General features: G+C 53.2%; 1 protein-coding gene across 1 annotated transcript in view; it reads right to left on the bottom strand.

Moving 5' to 3' along the window:
- The window catches only part of LMF1 (lipase maturation factor 1), a 207,977-nt gene that overhangs the window by 7,387 nt on the left and 182,052 nt on the right, over window positions 1–18,538 (bottom strand). The window contains exons 7-9 of the mRNA XM_029054660.2: window positions 4,664–4,841; window positions 3,369–3,522; window positions 910–1,093 (exon numbers count right to left, since the gene is read on the bottom strand). Coding sequence (XP_028910493.1) covers window positions 910–1,093; window positions 3,369–3,522; window positions 4,664–4,841 — 516 coding nt within the window. The remainder of the gene's footprint in view (window positions 1–909; window positions 1,094–3,368; window positions 3,523–4,663; window positions 4,842–18,538) is intronic.

Here is an 18,538-nt window from a genome sequence, read left to right on the forward strand (position 1 = left end):
CATGGAAAGAAGGGAAGCCAGATTAGGGAGAGGTTGAGGAGAGACTGGAACAAGTGGAGGCTGAGAGCGGAGACAACTTAGTCAAAGAGTTTGGAGAGAAATAGGAGGCGGGAGTTGGGGCGATCACAACCTCTCTGCCATTCCATGATGATTTTGTTTGTATTTCATCTATCTGTCTGTGTAGTATTTTAATGTTTCATCATTCCTTGATGTGTCTGTCTCCTTTTCCCCACTGATACTCTTTGATGATGAGTCCCCCGAGGTACCAGGGACCAGGTCTAATTCCCTCCTGTGGATTCTCTTTAAGAACTTAATAGAGTGCTCTGCAAACAGTAAGCACTTAATAAATGCTATTTCTACTACCCCTCCTCTTCATCCTCCTCCTCCCTCCTCCTTCCTCCCTCTCTCTTCCCCCATTCCCACAGCTTCTTACCCTCCTCGTCTAATGGTCCAGGAGGTAACCCTTTGTGATCTGTATTCCAATAAAGAAGTGATTCTGTATGTGTGTGTGTGTGTGTGTGTGAGTGTGTGAGAGCACGCGCATGCACACATGTGCACACAATGTGTCTGGGACTGTGGGTCCTCTATTGGCCTTTCCAGCCAGACCCCCACTCAGAGGTGAACTTCCCCGAGTATAGAGGGCAAAGGACAACGTGGTCCATTCCAATGTGCAGGAGGGGGCGGTCTTCTTACCCACAGTGGGTCCAGGCCATGTCACCCTGGGGCAAGTGGGAGGGTGGTTTGGAGACATCTCGCCCCTCCACGAGGGTCTTGGGTCAGCCCGGTGATCTGCGGGGACGGTGTCCGGGCTCTCGGCGGTCTCGCCGCCGACCCAGGGAGTGGGAGGCAGCCGGGCTCTAGCAGAGGTGGAGAAGCCCTTTGGAGCCACCCCACAGGGTCCCCCTTTACCTGGAAAGCGGCAAACCACATGAGCCAGTCCAGGCGGTAGTGGTAGGGAGAGATGAGGCAGGGTCTCCTCTTCAACCCCCCGGGTTTGCACTTGAACTCGTATTCCTCCCACACCGCAGCCGGGTCATGGGCATCGAGGCTGGCCGTGCCCTGGAGGATCACTTCTGTCCTCTCTCTGGTGATGCTGGGGAGGTGGAAGGAGACAGGAAGGGGATGGACCGGGCTCTGTCAATGTCTTGGCCAGGAAAAGCTGGGAGGTATGGGTTAGAAACAACAAGTCCTAGAACGCTTCTCTCTCCAAGCCACGGGAGTGCACAGATCCGGCTTTGTCACAGACCTGCCGTATGACCTTGGGTAAATCACTTAAGTTCTCTGTGCCTCAATTTCCTCATCTGCAAAATGAGGGTTCCATACCTGCTCTCCCTCCTACTTAGTCTGTGAGCCCCACATGAGGGACCTGATCATCTCGTGTCTTCTCCAATGCTTGGTACAGTGCTTGGCAGATAGTAGGCATTTAACAATTTTTTTCTTCTTCTCCTTCTCCTTTTCTTTCTCCTTTTTCTCTGTGCCCCAGTTTTCTCAATTGGAAAATGGGGATTCAATACCCAAGCTCTCTCCTAAACTGTGAGAGACCCAAGTGAAACAGGGACTGGGTCCAACCTGATTAACTTATATCTACCCAGTACTTCAGAATAGAGCTTGACACATAGTAACATGTAATAAATACCATAATAGTAATAATAATAATAATTCATCCACCCATCTGTCCACCCTCCCATCCATCAATCCTCCCACCCTTCCATCTGTCCGCCCGTCCTTTCATTCATCCATCCACCCGCCCTCCCATCTATCCGCCTATCTTTCCATCTGTCTGCCCTTCCAGCCTTTTATCCATCCTTCCATCCATCCATATGCCCACCCAATCTGTCCACTATCCATCCATTGCCCACTCACGCACCCATTCATCCAACCATCCATCCGTCCATCTAGCCATTCATCCTTCTATCCATCCTTCCATATTTACTGAGTTTGCACTCTGGTAGAAGACTGTACTGAACCCCTACAGTGTGCAGAGCTTGGTATTACTGCATACTGATGCCCACTGGGTAGAGAGGGCCGCACTGAATACCTATGTGTACACCATTGAACTAAGTGCATAGGGCAGGCCAGTAAAAGTAGAAGACAATATCCGTGCCCCTGGGGAGCTGACAGCCCAGGGAGGGAGACCAGTGAGCACAAACGGTGTACACGTGCAGTGCGAGCAAGAGGAAAAATCCAGCTCTAGTTGACAGTAGCAAGAGCAGGAAAAGCTGAATAAGGGGAGGCAGGAAGGCCAAGTGTAGAGAACTAGGAACTGGGAATCGGGAGGGATGGATTGGAGAAGGGGATGAGAAGCAGCGGATGAACTGAATCGATCAGTGAAAGGGAGAGAGCCCTGAAACTGATGGTCAGGAGTTCCTGCTCGGTGCTGAGGGAAATGGGGAGCCATTGGAGCCTGGGGAGCGGTGAGCCAGGCACAGAATGACACTTCTGGGAGGAAGGATGGCAGGATGGGAGGGAGGTGGGGCTCTCCCTGGTGAGAGAGAGAGGTAGAGACAAAGGAGTGGTTGGGGAGGAAGAGGAGGAAGAAGAGGAGCTCTATTTTGGTCATGTTTAGCTCGAGATGGGAGCGGAGCCGCCATCAGGAGAAGGTCTGGAAGCAGGAGGAGCAGGTGAGGGGTAGGGACCAGATCCGCAGCCTTGGGAGTTTACCAAGGGGTGGGGAGGTGAAACTGCGGGTGTGTACGACTCCCCATAAGGGACGGTAGAGCGGGAAGAGCAGGGAGCTCAGAACTGAGCCCAAAGGCAACCACACAGGGCTTGCCCCAAGGCTGCCCTGTGGGTGGACAGTCGGGGCCCCCAAAGAGCCAGGTGAGAAGGGGAACACGGAGGGGGGCTATGGAGAGGGATCGCAGACTGGGCCCAAGAGTCTGTTTGCTGTGAAGGAAAACCTGGCAGGCAGATCTCCTATGGGATGGGCCAAGCTCTGACCACCTGGGCCAGCCAGAGGGCAATATCCAGATACCCTGGAGGTCACTGCCACTCCCAGCCAGAGCAGGCACTGCAGATCATTTGAGACTCTGTGGGAGCTGGTGGGCACGGGGGCACCTCCTGGAATAATGTCCGTCCTCTCTGTCCCATCAATCAATCAATCTGTCCTCTCCATTCAATCAATCACTCAACCAGTCCTTTCCACCCAATCGATCCACCAGTCCTCTCCGCCAAGCCCCTGGGGAAGATGGTCGGGCCAGAAGGCACTCTGACCATACCTGGTGTTGGCGGTGATGTTCAAACCCAAATCCCTTTCGAGGAAGACTAATACCAGAGGGGCCACACCTGGGGAGGGGAGTAGGGCAGAGAAAGATGCATTGAGGGAGAGGCCACAGTGAGTACGGTGATGCGAGAGGGGTGGGCGGTACCTTCCGAAAGCCCCGTAGGTGTTGACGATCCGGAGGGAGTTGAATGAGGTGTTCATGACTTGTTTGGAATTGAGCAGATTCATCACCACGGGGATACTGAGGCAGGCAATCAGGACCCCAAAGGAGATGTCCAGGACACGTCGGACCAGGGCACCTGCGGAACAGGAAGGTCACCGGGAGAGACAAGATCCACCCTCCCTGACTCTGGGCTTAACCGGCATCTGCCTGAGCCCCCAGCGAGAAGGCGTTCCTCGTCCTGAGCCCTGTCACTGACCACTTCTTGGACAGACTGGAGGGCAGTCTGTTGACAGACCTCTTGGAGGCCACCCCCACAAGCTCGGGAGTCTCTGAGTTGCCCACAGAGCAGCTATGAGGAAAGACGTGGGAAACGCCAACCCCGACTCCATCGGCCGGAGTGGCACGGACCCGGCTGCCCGGCAGCTGCGCACTCAGGAGGGGAGGCCGAGGGGCATCGGCATCTCCATCTCAAACTACCCACAGTAGCCTGCTATTTTCAGGACCCATACTCAACTGGCCCTTCAAGAGATACCCAAAGCGGTCTGTCCCAAAACCTTTGTCGCTCACGTCACAGGCACCCCCTCCTCTGGCCTCGGACCCCGGGGAGCCCCGAGATTTCCCAGCCCACTGTCCTCTCCGGACACTTCCAGGACGAGGGCCGGCAGCTAGGGTTTCCCCCTCCGAGAAGCTTTAAAATGTCCGCAGCAATCCCAGATTCAGGGCGGAGTGAGGCCGAACCCCAGAGAGCCGGACCCGCTACCCTGGAGGAGCTGGGCCACCCAAAAAAGAACTGTCTGGACCTGGCTGATCCTGTTCCTATTAGGAGCTGCAGCATCCGGGCTCATTCCCAGATGGAGTCTGCTCAGAAGTATTTCTGAACGCTGCTCTTCGTCCGGGAACACAAATCAGCTCCAGCCCCCGGCCAGCCCTCGCTGGGACACCAGAGTTGGAGGCTTAGCAGGGATGCCTGGCCCCTCGCTCCCTCTGAGTAGAAAGTCCCTGTCACCTTATCCTGTTCCACTGGAGAGTGGCAGAGTCCATGGGTCCAGAGCCCCGCAGAGAGTGGTCTGAAGTGCAGTGGAGGCCCTCTCTGAAGTCCCCAAGAGACCCAATCTGAAGCTCCATTTTTCCAGAGCCCCAGAAAGACCCATTCTGGAGCGTGGTTGAGGTCTGGTCTGGAGACCCGGGAAAACCCAGTCTGGAATCCCATAGAGACTATGGGTCTGGAGCCCCACGGAGACCCGATCCAGAGTGCGACGCCTCTGGGGGAATCTTACCGAGGCGCGGTCGGGACTCCTCGACCCCTCTGGCCTGCAGCTCGGCTACCCGCGCTTTGACTCCTCCCGGTCTGGAGCTGAAAGCAAAGCCCAGGGTGGCATCATCGAAGCAGGCGAGGCTGGGCACGATGGTGAGCCAGTTCAAGAAACTCAGGTTCCCGCTGACAATGAGGAGAACCTACGTGGGGAGAAGAAGGAAGCAGCATGCTCAGCAGGGAGGGCAGCTCCGCAATTTGGCCCCGCTGGTGAGCCTGGGAGGCCAGGCTAGCACTCGGGTTAGGGTTCTGTCCCGAGAAGCCTCTTGCTGAATACCAGCACTGCCACAGCTAGAGCAGGGAGTGAGTTCAGAGTGGCAGGACAAGGGAAGAGGGTGAACCTCACCTCCTTTCTCTCTTTCTACTGCCCACCCCGCACTCTCCGCTCCTCTGCCACTCACCTCCTCACTGTCCCCCGTTCACGCCTATCCCGCTGTCGACCACTGGCCCATGTCCCACCGCTGTCCTGGAATGCCTTCCCTCCTCACCTCGGCCAAACTCACTCTCTTCCCCTCTTCAGGGCCATACTGAGAGCTCACCTCCTCCAAGAGGCCTTCCCAGACTGAGCTTCCCCTTTTTCTTCTGCTCCCTCTGCTCCCTCTCTGCTCTCCTTCCACCTTCTGCTCCCTCCCCCTTTCCCCCTTCACCTCCCCTCAGCTAAGCCCCCTTTCCCTCTGCTCCCCCCCCCTTAGCACTCTGCTCATTTGCATATATTTTTATTACCCTATTTATTTTGTTAATGAGGTACATCCCCTTGATTCTATTTCTCATGATTATGTTGTCTTTTTTTGGTCCGTCTGTCTCCCCCGGTTAGACTGTAAGCCCATCACTGGGCAGGGATTGTCTCTATCTGTTGCCGAATTGCACATTCCAAGCACTTAGTACAGTCCTCGGCACATAGGAAGCACTCAATAAATATTATTGAATGAATGAATTGAATTAATGAATGTGCGTGTGCACGCACGCATGCACACACACATAAAAACTAAAATCCATACAAAGGAGCCTGTTGGGGTGTTGCCACTTGTGCAATATCCTCTCTCCATTAACTCATATGTTTAATCTATCACCAAATCATGTTGGCTCTACCTCCAATCAATCATTCATATTTTCCGAGCACTTACTGTGTGCAGAGCACTTTACTAAGCACTTGTGAGAGTACAATATAACAATACAACAGGCATTCTGCGCCCACAACAAGCTTACCTTCACAACATATCTAGAATCTGACCCTTCTGCTCCAGCCAAACTGCTGCCACTTGAGATCAAGTACTTATCCTATCCTGCCTTGACTACTGCATCAGCCTCCTCACCGATTTCCCTGCCTCCTGTCTCTCCCCTCTGCAGTTCATATTTCGCTCTGCTGCCTGGATCAGTTTTCTAAAAATAAAAATTAGTCCACATCTTCCCACTCCCATTCACTCTCCAATCGTTGCACATCCACCTCCGCGTCAAGCTGAAATTCTTCACCGTCAGGTTTAAGGCCCTCAATCAGCCCTCCTCCCCCTACCTAGCGTCGACCCCTCGTTCATGCCTTCCCTCTGGTCTGGAACATCACCCCACTTCATATCTGGCAAAACACTGCTCTCCCCATCTTCAAAGCCTTTCTAAAATCACAGCTCCTCCAAGATGCCTTCCCGGATTAATCTCTCATCTCCCTGCTTTATTCTGCCTCCATTCTGCATTGCCTATGTGTTTACGCCTGTGCCCCCTAGCAACTTAGATACCCTCCCCAAAGCACTTTGTCCACATCCTTACACTCTGTTGCTTCCCCTATCTGTCACTTATTTTAATGTCTATCTCTCCACTGGATTGTAAACTCCTTGGCGGTAGGAATCGGGCCTACCGACTCTATCGTACTGTTCTAAACGCTTAGTATAATATTATGCATGTAGTAAGCACTCACTACATACCACTGATTGATTGTTATGAATTAACTGGGGAAGAGTTTTGACAAGAGCAGGGTTTCGGGAAGAATCTGAAGGTGGGAGGGCTGTGGTCTAGCAGAACTAAGTGGGTGGGAGGGATGTAACCTGAGGACTAGAAGTCAAGTTTAACGCTTTACTTGGTCAGTCAGTCCCTGACTGGTAACCCCAGCGAGACCTGAGGCTGAAGCCCAGTGACCAGGACCGGACCCTTCAGAAAGGGGAAGAGAAAGGGGTCTCCCTCCTCCCTAGTTGACCAGGGTGGGATCCAGACCAGATCCTTCACAAAGGAGAAGACAGAGGGATGTCCCTCCTCCCCAGTCAACCTGCACTGGACTGGACCAGACCCTTCAGGGAAGAGCAGAGCGAGGGGCTTCCCACCACCCTGACTGCCCCGGGTGACAAACTGATAGCAAAGCCATGTTTTCTCCTGCCCGGTCCCAGGCTGTGTAGCGAGGTGTCTGATCCACATGGATCACAGGGCACGAAATTCCTGAAAAGTGGCTGGACTCAACCGCAGGGGATGCCCCGAAACCTTGTGCGGACAGGAGGGGGGCAATTGCAGGAAGGAAAAGGGAAACCCCCAAAACACTTCTCCCGGACAAATGGAGGGTGGCGGTGGTTCCATGGACAATGATCGATCGAATGGGAGAGATCATTCCTCCGGAAGCACTACCAGGGACTTCATTCATTCATTCGGTTGTATTTATTGAGCGTGCACTGTGTACAGAGCACTGTAGTGATCACTTGGGGGAGTAAAATATAACAATAAAAAGACACATTTCCTGCCCACAATGAGTTTAAGGTCTAGAGGGAGCTTATAGTCCAGATGACTTGTTGGGGCAACCTGGCAAATCAGTAATCCTGAAATCCTGGCCCGCTCCCTCAGCCTGGGAACAGAGTGCTGAGCAGAATCGTGATCTACTGGAAAGAACAAGGGCCTGGGAGTCAGAGGACCTGGGTACTAATCCCCGCTCTGCAACTTGTCTGCTGTGTAACCTAAAGCAAGTCATTTCATTCCTCTCCCTCTGTAAAATGGGGATTAAGACTGTGACTCCCATGTGGGGCACGGACTGTGTCCAACTTGATTATCTTGTATCTACCCCAGCACTTAGTACATTGTCTGGCACGTAGTAAATGCTTAAAAAGAACATAAAAAGGTGCAAATCGAAGTCTCGATTCCCATCAGAATTTCCACCGACGCAGGCACCAAGCCCCAAGATCCAGATTACAACTCAAACCGTACACCCGGTAAAAACTGTTACAAACCCAAGAGCAGTGCAAATTTGTACGGTTAATGAAAAGATCTTAAATTAGGCTTTTTTTAACATATGCTAATATTTCATTTTCCAAGTGTTTTATTTTTCACATCTCTTACAGCCAAAAGCCAATCTGTACTCCCACACTACACGATTGTCATTATATTGTATATTATCAATTATTTTTTATGTCTGTCTCCCTTTCTAGACTGTAAACTTATTGTAAGTATGGAACGTGTCTACCAACTCTACTGTACCGTGCTCTTCAAGTGCTTAGTACAGGGCTCTGTAAGCCCTCAATAAATACCATCGATGATGATGGCATGCGCAACAAAGAGGGCTTTAATCTCTCTATTCAAATCAGTCCAGAGGCACGGGAGGCTGAAGTCTTGGGAGAGGGAGGCACTGCAGCCAAGGTGGCAGAGAACCCCGATAGAAACACAGGTTGAATGCCAGCTGCATCGCTGTGAAGGAGCACCGCGAGCAGGGCATGAACCAGGTAGTAGCTGCACAGGGGTCAGAGGGCTGGTGTCGACCATGTCCTCGTCGGAAGCCATGCTGCCCGGCCAGGAGTGGCTATCCTAGAGAAGCAGTCTCATTTGATGTGATGCTCTCTGCATGATCTGCGGCACGGACGGTCTGTGCTTCCATTCCCCAGTGTGGCCGGAGTCACTTGACCTGCTGTAGCGCCCATGTGGCTGGAGTCGCCCATGGGGCTGGAGTCGCTCGGGCTCTCACAGTACCCCTTTGGCCTGTGATCCCCGAGTTCCCACGGTGCCGGTGTGGCTAATGATGCTCAGGTTAATCGGAGGGACAACTCAGCAGTCCTGACTTTGGTGGCTCTTGGGCTCTCGTGGTGGCCGTGTGACTGGTGGTGCTTGAGGTGTCATGGTACCGGTGTGCCTGGACTCTGGATGGTCAGCAGCTCAGCATCCAACATCCAACCAGAATAAGCCCCAAGAACGTCGGGGCTGCTCGAATCATCCCTCCAATCATCGCGGGACTGATTCAGTGCCATACTTGAGCTGTGACAAGTGCCTGTGCTGAGCATCGGTGTCAGCGTGGGGACAACAGTGGGGAGAGGGGATGCCAAACTCACCCCTGGTTCCTGCTCCTCTCCACCCCCTGGCCCAGAGACGATCCCGGGACCCATCCGGCAGAACGGCTCAGCCCCATCGGCTCCAGGGCCAGGATGACAACGGCCCCCATCCCTCCTGGAGGCGCCTCCCATTCCTGCTCGGCTCGTGCCCGCTCCGGGGTCCCACGTGCTGCCTCTTGGCCGGGAGACCACGAGGCCCCCATTGTACCAGGCGCCCAGGGCCGGGTGGCCGTGGGGGCTTTGTTAAAGCCCGGAATGGATCACGGCAGCTGGGGTGGGGCTCTGAGGCTGGGGAGTGAGCAGAAGACACCGAGGAGCCAGCGAACTTTAATCGCGCAATGTCAGTTTTATGGATTATGACTGCAGCTTTTATGAAGTGTGATACAGAGGGCTGTGGATTCATGGCTCTCGCTGGATTAATTTGGAAAACGAGTTTTCCTGGTTCTGAGCCCAAACACCATTATTTCTTGAATCCTCCGCTCTGCATCGTGAGCAGACGGTTGCCAGAATCCTGTCTCTCCTGGATCCCTCCTCCCCCGGCATACATTTCTAATAATAATAATAATGCTGGCATTTGTTAAGCACTTACTATGTGCAAAGCACTGTTCTAAACGCTGGGGAGGATACAAGGTGATCAGGTTGTCCCATGTGGGGCTCACAGTCTTAATCCCCATTTTACAGATGGGGTAACTGAGGCACAGAGAAGTGAAGTGACTTGCTCAAAATCACCCAGCTGACAAGCAGCTGAACCGGGATTTGAACCCATGGCCTCTGACTCCCAAGCCCGTGCTCTTTCCACTGAGCCACGCTGCTTCTCCGTTGACTTCTTCAGGCTGTAGGGTCCCTTCTTCCTCAGGAACTGCCAGCTATGGAGGAGGGAGCCCGACGCTCCTTGGATGGCGATCGGGGCTGCAGCCGACCCTCCTGGCCATTCAGGGTCCTGGCGGACTCTGGTAGGGGCAGGGGAGCACCATCCTACCCAAGGGCCTGAGATCCTAGCCCAGGCCAGGGGCCCTACCTCTGTCCTGAAAGACTGTCCCACATTGGACTTGGTGCCCTGGTAGGCAAGGCCTCTCCCATGGGATGATCGTTCATGGTGGCATCAGCTCCAACCTGTGGGAAGTTTGACTTGAAGCTGGACTGAGGTCCAGCAAATGGAAGGGCTGCAGTGCTGCCTCTTCTTCTTGGTCCTCTTGGTCCTTGGGGTGGGACCATGTCAAAGGGCTCATGGGGGTCTGGCTCTCTGAACTATGGATCGTGGGGATGGGACTGAATGGCATCGATTGCTCTGGTTTCTTCTGAGAAGGTCTGGGACATCAGGAAGGATGGGGGGGATCAGGAAGGACTGGGACATCAGCTTACACTGGCAGCGTGGTTTAGTGGAAAGATGATAAGCTTGGGAGTCAGAGGTCGTGGGTTCTAATCCCGGCTCTGCCACTTGTCAGCTGTGTGACTCAGGGTAAGTCACTTGACTTCTCTGTTCCTCAGGTATCTCATCTGTAAAATGGGGATTAAGACTGTGAGCCCCACGTGGGGTAGACTGATTACCTTGTATCTACCTCAGTGCTTAGAACAGTGGTTGGCACATAGTAAGACCTTAGCAAATTCCATCATCACTATTATTATTAAGATCAGGAAGGACTGGTAGGATCATGAAGGACCGGAATGATCTAGAGGGACTGGAGTGATCAGGAAGGAACGGAGCCATCAGGAAGGACTGACAGGATAAGGAGGGCCTAGAACGACCAGGAAGGACTGGTGGGATGACCGTGCAGGTCTGGTGCAATGGTGACTGTCCACTTATGGCCATTCTGTCTCCCATCCTCCTCGGCCAAGGCCCCAGACGACGCTTCCTTTCCGGTGTATCTATCCCCATGCCTGCCTCCTGTCGCTGAGTATGGCAGTTTTGACATGGCACCTGTATTTCCCGAGCCCAGGGAGGAGAACACTGCAGTTCTGGGGTGAGATGGGGGCCAAGATCCACCCTGCCCCGGGACACACTCTACAGTCTGCAAATTCCCGCACCAGGGTCCACTGAGCGTGGCTCAGTGGAAAGAGCACGGGCTTGGGAGTCAGAGGTCATGAGTTCGAATCCCAGATCTGCCACTTGTCAGCTGTGTGACTGTGGGCAAGTCACTTCACTTCTCTGGGCCTCAGTTACCTCCTCTGTAAAATGGGGATTAACTGTGAGCCTCACATGGGACAACCTGATTACCCTGTATCTACCCCAGCGCTTAGAACAGTGCTCGGCACATAGTAAGCGCTTAACAAATACCAACATTATTATTATATAAGGAAGCGATACGGCATAGCGGATAGAGCACGGGCCTGGGAGGCAGAAGATCGTGGGTTCTAATTCCGGCTCTGCCACTTGTCTACTGTGTGACCTGGGGCAAGTCACTTAACTTCTCTTTGCCTCAGTTACCTCCTCTGTAAAATGGAGATTGAGACCGTCAGCCCCACGTGGGACGAGGGGCTGTGTCCAATCCGATTTGCTTGTATCGATCCCGCCGCTTAGTTCAGTGCTTGGCACGTAGTAAGCGCTCGACAAATACCATAATTTTTATTATTAATTATTATTATCACGCTATGTAGCTGGTTTAAGACACAGAGTCACAGGTGCGGGGAGCTCAAACACGTCTGGGTCAGCTAGAGCCCTCTAGTGGGCAGCTCGCTGAGCCAGTTCCTGCCCACACAGTAATAATAATGTTGGTATTTGTTAAGCGCTTACTACGTGCAGAGCACTGTTCTAAGCGCTGGGGGAGATACAGGGGAATGAGGTTGTCCCACGTGAGGCTCAGGGTCTTCATTCCCATTTTACAGATGAGGGAACTGAGGCACAGAGAAGTGAAGTGACTTGCCCACAGTCACACAGCTGACAAGGGGCAGAGTCAGCATTCGAACCCATGACCTCTGACTCCCAAGCCCGGGCTCTTTCCACTGAGCCACGCTGCTTCTCTAATAATAACGTTGGTATTTATTAAGCGCTTACTATGTGCAGAGCACTGATCTAAGCACTGGGGTAGATACAGGGTAATCAGGTTGTCCCACATGAGGCTCACAGCCTTCACCCCCATTTTACAGATGAGGTAACTGAGGCACAGAGAAGTGAAGTGACTTGCCCAAGGTCACACAGCTGATAAGTGGCAGATCAGGATTCGAACCCATGACCCCTGACCCAACACCCACCCCACATCATTCTAACCCAGCACGTGCCCTGTGTCTACACCCCTCCCAAGCTGTTCCCACCCTGCTCCCACCCTTTTCCTACACCGTGCCCAGGCTTCCAGCCCTTCCCCTCTGCAAGAGCTAACTTACATCGACCTCACCCCGTGACATTCATTCATTCATTCATTCATTCATTCAATAGTATTTATCGAGCACTTACTATGTGCAGAGCACTGTACTAAGCATTTGGAATGTACAATTCGGCAACAGATAGAGAAAATCCCTGCCCACTGACGGGCTTACAGTTTAATCGGGGGAGATAGACGGACAAAAACAACAGCAATAAATAGAATCAAGGGGATGTACATCTCATTAACAAAATAAATAGGGTAATAAAAATATATACAAATGAGCAGACGAGCACAGTGCTGAGGGGAGGGGAAGGGAGAGGGGAAGGAGCAGAGGGAAAGGGGGGAAAGGGGGCTTAGCTGAGGGGAGGTGAAGGGGGTGGCAGACAGGGAGCAGAGGGAAAAGGGGAAGCTTAGCCTGGGAAGGCCTCTTGGAGGAGGTGAGCTCTCAGTAGGGCTTTGAAGAGGGGAAGAAAGTTTGGTGGAGGTGAGGAGGGAGGGCATTCCAGGTCAGTGGTAGGACGTGGGCCAGGGGTCGACAGCGGGACGGGCGCGAACGAGGAACGGTGAGGAGGTGAGCGGCAGAGGAGCGGAGCCTACGGGCTGGGCAGTAGAAAGAGAGAAGGGAGGAGAGGTAGTAGGGGGCAAGGGGACGGAGAGCCTTGAAGCCTAGAGTGAGAAGCTTTTGTTTCGTGCGGAGGTCGACAGGCAACCACTGCAAGTTTTTCAGAAGGGGAGTGACATGCCCAGAGCCTTTCTGCAGGAAGATGAGCCGGGCAGAGGAATGAAGAATAGACTGGAGCGGGGAGAGAGAGGAGGAAGGGAGATCAGAGAGAAGGCTGACAATAATCCAGCCGGGATATTACGAGAGCCTGTACCAGTGAGATAGCCATTTGGGTGGAGAGGAAAGGGCGGATCTTGGCGATATTATAAAGGTGAGAACGGCAGGTCTTGGTGACGGAAACAGTGGTGACAGTATGTCGAGGGTCCAGGCCGGCCGGTCATCTCCAACAAATCGAACTCCACCTGCCACCCGGGCATCACAGGTGAGCCCGGGAGAGACCCAGCATCTCATCCCCACCCCGAGGATGTGCACAGTGTCCCCTCTGACACACTCAGCGGCCTTTCCTCATCGCCCCTTTCCGATGAATGTGAAACGAGGTTCTGACCCAGGCTGCCTTCTCCAGCTCTGCCTATTTACTGTTTTTCTATTATTAAGACAGTTTTCTCTTCCTGAATCAAGTTTCAATGTTTTCTCTCATCTTATAAATCATCTTTCTTATTTACCGGTTCTCATAATGATGTTGGGATCAAGGCTAGGGAGAGGTTTTTTGGGGGGTAAGGGACAGAATTTGTCTGTTTCAGGCTTCCCCCAGTACCGAAAGCATCCAAGACCACTGAAGTGGGGACATGGAGATAGGGTTCGGTAGCATTTGCATTAACAAATAGAGAGTTTCAGTGGAGCCCTGGCAACAGCAGCAGCATTGTAATAATTAGTGTATACAGTGAGTGCCTACTCTGTGCCGAGTCCTGCCTTCGCTGCTGGGGTTGATACGGACCAATCGCCTTAGACACAGTTCCTGGCCCATATAATTCCCCAAGGCCTGACAGGAAAGGAAGGAGGAAACTGAGGCCCAGAGAGAGAAACAGTGTGGCTTAGTGTATAGAGCACGGGCCTGAGCGTCAGAAGTTCTAATCCCCACTTCACCACATGTCTGCTGTGTGACCTTGAGCAAGTCACTTCTTCTCTGGGCCTCAGTTACCTCATCTGTAAAATGGGGATTAAGAGCGTAATCCCCATATGGGCTAGGGACTGTGTCCAACCTGATTAACTTGTATCTATTCCAGTGCTTAGAACGGTGCTTGGTACATAATAAGTGCTTAACAAGTGCCATAATTTATTATTATTACTATTGTTATTAAATGCCTTGCCCAAAGTCACATTGCAGGCTGGGGGGAAGGGCCATGACTAGATCCTGGGTGTCTTGACTCCTAGCCCCGTGCTCATTTCCTTAGAGCACATGGATGGTCACATGCCTGTAGCGGGAAAGGTATTCTGGGGGTCCGTGGAGTTAGTGAAGCAGCACGGCATAGAGGATAGAGCATGGGCCTGGGAGGCAGAAGGACATAGGTTCTAATCCCGGATCTGCCACTTTTCTGCTGTGCTACCTTGGGCAAATCACTTAACTTCTCTGTGCCTCAGTTACCTCATCTGTAAAATGGGGATCGAGACTGTGAGCCCTATGTGGGACAGGTTCTGTGTCCAACCCAATTTGCTTGTATCCACCCCGGAGTTTAGTATAGCGCCTGGCACATAGTAAGTGCTTAGCAAATATCACTATTTTTATTATATCATAAAAAGTGCATCACAAGCTGCCTCCGAGCGTACAACTGGTTAACGATTTCCACCCAACTCCCCTGCTAGACCGTATGCTACTCGAGGGGAGGGATTGTATCTCCTACCTCAATTGCACTCTCTCAAGTGCTCAGTATAGTGCTCTGCACCCACCAGACACTCAGTAAATACTATCGATTGACTGTCTCCCCATTAGGCCGTAAGCTCTTGGAGGTCAGGGAACGTCTCGCTCCTGTTGTGCTTCCCCAAGGGCCGAGGGCTCAGTAGGGTGCTCAGTACAACCTGATCAATCGACGGATGATTAATAGACTGGCCTGGCACCAGGAAACTCAGGTCCCTTCTAGACTGTGAGCCCGCTGTTGGGTAGGGATTGACTCTATCTGTTGCCGAATTGTACTTTCCAAGCACTTAGTACAGTACTCTGCACACAGTAAGCGCTCAATAAATACAATTGAATGAATGAATGAATCCCCTTTTGCTTCTTTTCTGCTCCTTTAAAGAAGGGCAGGGACCTTGTGGGACTCCCGATTCCACGTTCTGCTTAGCCATCAGGCCGTGCAATGCAATGTTGTTATTGCACCATCGCCATCCAGATTCACCGGGCCAGAACGGCTCAGAATCACTGCCCGGCACCGCCCAGATTCACTGCATCAGGATGACACAGTTTCACTGCACCAGCACCACCCAGATTCACCGTACCAGGAAGACCCAGGTTCACTGTACCAGCACTGTTCAGATTCTCTGCACCAGCGCGGTCCAGATTCACTGCACCAGCACCGCTCAGACTTATTGCCCAACTTGGCCAAGATTGGCACCCAGATTTGCTGTCCAGCACTGCCCGGTTTACCTAATGCCTGTCAGTCTTACCGCCAGCATGTGCCATGTTAAATCCTGCTCGGATCTGGCCAGGCTGAGCCAAGGCTTAGCGAATGCCCCAAGGACGGAAATCCACTTGTATCCAATTTCCCTTCTGTTTGCCAAAAATGTCCCAGAGCCATGAGTGCCTGCCCCCGACAGCTGGGGGGGAGGGCAAGGGAGGGGAGGGTGACCTTTGCTTTCTCCGTGGGGAGCACCCACTCAGTCTCTTCCTCCTCCTCCTCCTCCGCCCAGTGGATTGTTCCTCTGAGTTCAGCCTGACTCAGCCGGAGACCGGACGGACATGAGCCCACCCACCACGTGGTTTACAGGCTGAGAATCCCCTAAAGGTGGGGTGCTGATTCTCCCCCTCCCCCCAAGTTCTGCAGAGGCTGGAGAGAGACAGAGAGAGGGACGGTGGAAGGGAGAGGAGAGAAGGAATGGCAAGAGGGAGGGAGCGAGAGAGAGAGAAGGAGAGGAGGGAGGGAAGAAGGGAGAGGAGGGGAAGAAGGAGGGGAGAAGATGAGTCTGACACAGTTCGACTGAGCCTGGGGAGCCCAAGAGTCAGCTAGTGTTGTGGCCAGATGTTCTGAGATCAGCTGGAACAGGACCCCTTGAAGGAAGAGGATGGGTTTCCCACAAGCCCCTGGGCATTCGCATCTAACCACAGCCCAACAGGGTCCACGTGGGGGTCACGGGTGGACTTCCAGGCTGACCCTGACCAGCCCACAGCAGCAGCACTGGAGTGCCTGGGAGATGCTGCCAGCAGGGGAGGTGAACTCGAGGTGCTGGAGCCCAAATCCCAACTGAGTACTCAGATGGACAGAAATTCAACCTGAGGGAGGGCGAGGGGGTGAAACCGGGCCCAAAATTGGTACCCAGGTGCTACGACAGTCTCACCGGGCTCCTTGATGGGAAACACCCTTCCTGGGGAACCAGCTTGCTGCCTTTCTTGTGCCACCAGCGGGATCAGGGTCTGCCGGGCCTCACCAGATACCAACGCAGTCCATTTCAGGAAGACGGACCAGTGTTCCAGAGGTTGGGCTCAGGTCTACCCTTGATCCAATGACTCGGAAATGCTCATCACTCTGAGCTCCAGGCCAAGGGAAGAGAAAGGGCAGGGGTGGGGGGGTGATCTCCCAGAACAGGGAATTGGGGAGTCATCTAAATGAACGAGGGAGACGGGGGCTTAACGGAGAATGGTTTTGACTGGAAAAGGCTTCCCCGAGAGTTTAGCCACTTGTTCTTGTCTGTCTGTCTCCCCCGATTAGACCGTAAGCCCGTCAAACGGCAGGGACTGTCTCTATCTGTTGCCGACTTGTTCATCCCAAGCGCTTAGTACAGTGCTCTGCACATAGTAAGCGCTCAATAAATACTATTGAATGAATGAATGAATGAACAAATCCCAGAAACTGCTTCCTGGTTCCCACTAGGGCCGCAGGGTCCATGCCACCCCACTCCGGGGGGCTCTCGTGGCACCCAGTGGCAGTATTCATTCATTCAATAGTATTTATTGAGCGCTTACTATGTGCAGAGCACTGTACTAAGTGCTTAGAATGAACAAGTCGGCAACAGATAGAGACAGTCCCTGCCGTTTGACGGGCTTACGGTCTAATCGGGGGAGACGGACAGACAAGAACAAAGGCAATAAATAGAGTCGAGGGGAAGAACATCTCGTAAAAACAATGGCAACTAAATAGAATCGAGGCGATATACATTTCATTAACAAAATAAATAGGGTAATGAAAATATATACAGTTGAGCGGACGAGTACAGTGCTGAGGGGATGGGAAGGGAGAGGGGAAGGAGCAGAGGGAAATGGGGGGAAAAGAGGGTTTAGCTGTGGAGAGGTGAAGGGGGGGGCGGTAGAAGGAGTAGAGGGAGAAGGGGAGCTCAGTCTGGGAAGGCCTCTCGGAGGAGGTGAGTTTTAAGTAGGGTTTTGAAGAGGGGAAGAGAATCAGTTTGGCGGAGGTGAGGAGGGAGGGCGTTCCGGGACCGCGGGAGGACGTGGCCCGGGGGTCGACGGCGGGATAGGCGAGACCGAGGGACGGTGAGGAGGTGGGCGGCGGAGGAGCGGAGCGTGCGGGGTGGGCGGTAGAAAGAGAGAAGGGAGGAGAGGTAGGAAGGGGCGAGGTGATGGAGAGCCTCGAAGCCTAGAGTGAGGAGTTTTTGTTTGGAGCAGAGGTCGATAGGCAACCACTGGAGGAGTTTAAGAAGGGGAGTGACATGCCCAGAGTGTTTCTGCAGGAAGATGAGCCAGGCAGCAGAGTGAAGAATAGACCGGAGCGGGGAGAGAGAGGAGGAAGGGAGATCAGAGAGAAGGCTGACACAGTAGTCTAGCCGGGATATAACGAGAGCCCGTAGCAGTAAGGTAGCCGTTTGGGTGGAGAGGAAAGGGCGGATCTTGGTGATGTTGTAAAGGTGAAACCGGCAGGTCTCGGTAACGAATAGGATGTGTGGGGTGAACGAGAGAGACTAGTCAAAGATGACACCGAGATTGCGGGCCTGAGAGATGGGAAGGGTGGTCGTGCCATCCACGGTGATAGGGAAGTCTGGGAGAGGACCGGGCTTGGGAGGGAAGATGAGGAGCTCAGTCTTGCTCCTGTTGAGTTTTAGGTGGCGGGCCGACATCCAGGTGGAGACATCCCAGAGGCAGGAGGAGATGCGAGCCTGAAGGGAGGGGGAGAGGACAGGGGCGGAGATGTAGATCTGCGTGTCATCTGCGTAGAGATGGTAGTCAAAGTCGTGAGAGCGGATGAGTTCACCGAGGGAGTGAGTGTAAATGGAGAACAGAAGAGGGCCAAGAACTGACCCTTGAGGAACTCCAACAGTTAAAGGATGGGAGGGGGAGGAGGCGCCTGCGAAGGAGACCGAGAATGACCGGCCAGAGAGATAAGAGGAGAACCGGGAGAGGACGGAGTCCGTGAAGCCAAGGTGAGATAAAGTGTGGAGGAGAAGGGGATGGTCGACAGTGTCAAAGGCAGCAGAGAGGTCAAGGAGGATCAGAATGGAGTAGGAGCCATTGGATTTGGCAAGAAGGAGGTCGTGGG

Source organism: Ornithorhynchus anatinus, chromosome 2 (assembly GCF_004115215.2).
Source record: "Ornithorhynchus anatinus isolate Pmale09 chromosome 2, mOrnAna1.pri.v4, whole genome shotgun sequence".
Lineage (NCBI taxonomy): Eukaryota > Metazoa > Chordata > Mammalia > Monotremata > Ornithorhynchidae > Ornithorhynchus > Ornithorhynchus anatinus.